This window comes from Arachis ipaensis, chromosome B05 (genome assembly GCF_000816755.2).
Source record: "Arachis ipaensis cultivar K30076 chromosome B05, Araip1.1, whole genome shotgun sequence".
Taxonomy (NCBI): domain Eukaryota; kingdom Viridiplantae; phylum Streptophyta; class Magnoliopsida; order Fabales; family Fabaceae; genus Arachis; species Arachis ipaensis.
The window spans coordinates 139,138,854-139,142,556 of record NC_029789.2 but is presented as its reverse complement, the minus strand read 5'-3'; the positions used below and the strand labels follow the sequence as shown (position 1 = coordinate 139,142,556).

Below are 3,703 nucleotides of genomic sequence, written 5' to 3'. Positions count from 1 at the left end.
GATTGTTTCTGTTCTTTCTATTTTTGAACTCTCAAGTCTCAAGTCAACTTCTCATGTTGTTGCCAACATAACATCGAAACACAGTATACTTTGTTTTGTTTTTTGTTTCAAACAAATATAAGTTACCTGTGTATATTTTTCATCACATATTTACCAAGTAGACCAACAAATCCTGCACAAAAAATGCACCATAAGTAGTAAGCAAATCCATTACTTCTGTATCTTCAGATACAAAAAAGGAAAACAAGAAACTCCATCATATCTAGTTAGACAAGGCAAAATAATAGAAGAAAAATATATGGAACAAGAGTTGATCAGTCAAAAAATAAATTATTTAACTAATTTATAATTTTATTTAATTAATTTTATTTATTTTTAATTTATAATATTTGATATTAATTGTTCTTCCCTTCAAATTAAAAAATCTTTGGTACAGTGTTGTGAAAATTGAACCGATTTGGACGGTTGCTGAAAAATCAATGAACTAGTCCCTAGAATCCTAGATCAATCTGGGTTGGTCATAGGACCGAACAAAGAGCGAAATCAATGGGAATTGGTTTGATTCAGATGGTTTTTGCTAAAACTAGTGAACTGAGTCAACTGACAAGTTTGATAAATCCGGATTGGTTCGAAATTTTATTTCAAACCCCACACTGAAAACGGCGTCATTTTCATTAAAAAAAAAAAAAAGGGAAAAAAACCCCAATTTGAACCACCCATCTCCAACCTCACTCTCTCACTTTCACTTTCAATTGAACAGCACAGAGACAGAGCTCTCACCATAGTCAATGCTATAGTCCTTTTCCATTTTCTTCCTTTCTTTTATATTGAATTATGAGTTAATGATTCCATTATAATGCAAGTGCCAATTTTAGGCCTGTTAGGCATTTGGATATTGCAATGAAAAGGCATTACATTCTTAATGAGGCAGTAAAAACATCTTTACATACAGAAACGAAATGTTGATAAGCTTACCATAAATTTAATTTTCTTATACTTATGCACCATAAAAAAGATTAGACTGGTTTTTCAGAGCATCAACTTTGCAAGTTAATCCTTCAGTGAGTATTTATTAACTATTTGACAAAACCTTAAAATGAAAGGCTACCTATAGAATTGATACAAGAAATAATTACATCTTCCATCACCTAATCGTCCCCTCTACAAACCTGGTTGATTTATTTTTTAAAAGTAGAATTGTATAAATTACGATGGCATTGTATATATGATAGCTTACTTAAGCTGAGTCATAGTACTAGTTCAAATCTTTTTGTGTTTTACTAAACACCTATGTTGAACTTTTCTTAGGGAACCTTAAAAGATGGGAGACAAGTAGCAGTGAAGACCTTTCCAGCTGGGTCAAGGCAAGGAGATTAAAACTATATCAAATGTTAAGCATCCAAACCTTGTTGAATTGGTCGGTTGCTGTGTTCAAGGACCTAATCGTATACTAGTCTATGAGTATGTGGAAAATAACAGCCTTGATTGTGCATTACTTGGTAACTTTGAGTAATACTTTGTTGTAAATTATGAAATAAAATACTAAGATTCACATTCTGATGAGAGAATCAAACATGTAACCTTTTCCATCTTTGTTTAGGCACAAGGAGTATAAACATCAGACTAGACTGGAGAAAAAGATCTATTATTTGCATGGGCACTGCAAGGGGTCTTGCATTTCTTCATGAAGAACTTGTGCCACACATCGTGCACAGAGACATCAAAGCCAGCAACATACTACTCGACACAGACTTTAATCCAAAAATAGGAGATTTTGGGTTGGCTAAATTGTTTCCTGATGACATCACTCATATTAGCACAAGAATTGCTGGAACAACGTATGTTATAGTTTGGACTCGTATCATTTTTAAATTCTTGATTTTGTCATAGTCTTAGCTTTGGAGAATTTATACTTGTAAATTATAATGCCTTAAACCTATTATTTTAGGCATTTCCTTCTCTGACTATATGCTTGTGATAGACTTCAATTTTTTGTGTTCATCTATAATGTATTAATGTTCTTCATAAAGGTGAAGCAAAAATGTTAGTTTGTTGCCCCAACCCTCACTGTGTTGTTAATACATTGGGATTTTTCTTATTTATTTTCTTTCTGTCAAGATCTTAAAAAATTTTTCAACCCTCAATTGGACTATGGAAATGGAACTCACCAATATGTTACCCTGTTTTGGTTTCGATTTGCACAGTGGTTACTTGGCGCCTGAATATGCAATTGGTGGCAGAAGCAGTTCAAGGACAATCTGGGGAGACTCATACAAACTCCTCTTGGAATGGGTAAGTGCATAACATCCTGTATTCATGCATTTTATGTTTGCTGATTTTCTATGCGGAACAATTTTGGTTTTGCTGAGGGCACTGGTTAAAGAATCAATAAAAAGGAAGATTCTAAGTTTTTGCCATATCCAATTCATTGAACATTATGTTAAGCAGCTTACCCAAATGGGAGAGTTTCCTGAGGAAGAGGTGATTAGGTACATGAAGGTAGCATTCTTCTGCACACAAGCAGAAGGCCAATGATGTCACAGGTTGTTGATATGTTGTCCAAGAAAACAAAGCTCAATGAGAAGCAACTCACAGCACTAGGTTTCTTCCAAGACTCAGGAGAGTCTTCTGGTGAGTCCACAAGCTATCAGTTTAGCTCTACCCCTGCCAGTTTAGCTATCAGTTTATGTTTCTACATTTATATTTAAGTGACCTATTTTTATAAATAAATGCAGTCAAATAGACAAGAGGAAAGAAATAACTAAACACAAGAAATTAAGACATTGAACGTAAAAGCAATTTTTATCGGATTTGGATTTTCTATATTTTAAATTTAATTTTAGAAGATAAAGTATGATCTATCATTATTTATTTTATAAGTAAAAATAAAAAAATATATGAGAGAAAAAACATTCAATGGTAAGAGATATCACTTTATCCTCTAAAATGAAAATTCAAAATTTAGAGGATCAAAATCCTCTCCAAAAATTAACACTAAAAGGTGTGAAAGTGGTCAAATTGAAAGTGAGAGTGTGTTATGTATAGATAATTGCTTTTCACTTTATATAATTAAAGAATTTAATTTTAATACACTTGTTATATCGAAAATAATATTTTTGATAAAGATATTATTAAACAAACTTAATAAAATTAGTTTTTTAGTTATTTTATATTAATTTTTAATAATTGATTATTGCTGTTTTAATATAAGTTTAGAATAGATAAATTAATACTAAAGCAATTTATGTATTTCAAATTGATTCTGAGAATAAATTACCCAAATATAAATATATAATAGTTAATCTTTTTTTACATGATCAGTATATTTTATCTAACTATATAAATCATTACGAATGGTAGCGTTTTATTTTACGGATTTTTTTTAAACAAAAAAATCAACACAATAAAATGGAATATTTAGAAATTCAAAATTACAATACAAAGTTACAAACACTAAAAAGGAAACTGCTATTTTTATCAAAGTATAGCGGATTACGTGTAGAAAATATCAGAATTAAACCGCTGTAAGTTGAAACAGAGTAAAGTTTTGTTTGAAAAAAAAAATAATTTATTTACCGGAGATAATAACGCTACTTTTATTTTGACAATAACACCGTCCATTTTTTTATAAATTCATATAAAATGTAATGCAAAAAAATTATGTAAAGCATGATATTATCAAAAATAAGAATAATTGATTATT

The 3,703-nt window shown here is 30.4% G+C and overlaps 1 protein-coding gene and 1 pseudogene across 1 annotated transcript in view; both read left to right on the top strand.

The window, feature by feature from the left end:
• On the top strand, positions 547-2,414 carry LOC107641304 (annotated as a pseudogene).
• Positions 2,535-3,703, top strand: part of LOC107641303 (serpin-ZX-like) — a 4,385-nt gene continuing 3,216 nt past the window's right edge. The window contains exon 1 of the mRNA XM_021124011.1: positions 2,535-2,631. Coding sequence (XP_020979670.1) covers positions 2,535-2,631 — 97 coding nt within the window. The remainder of the gene's footprint in view (positions 2,632-3,703) is intronic.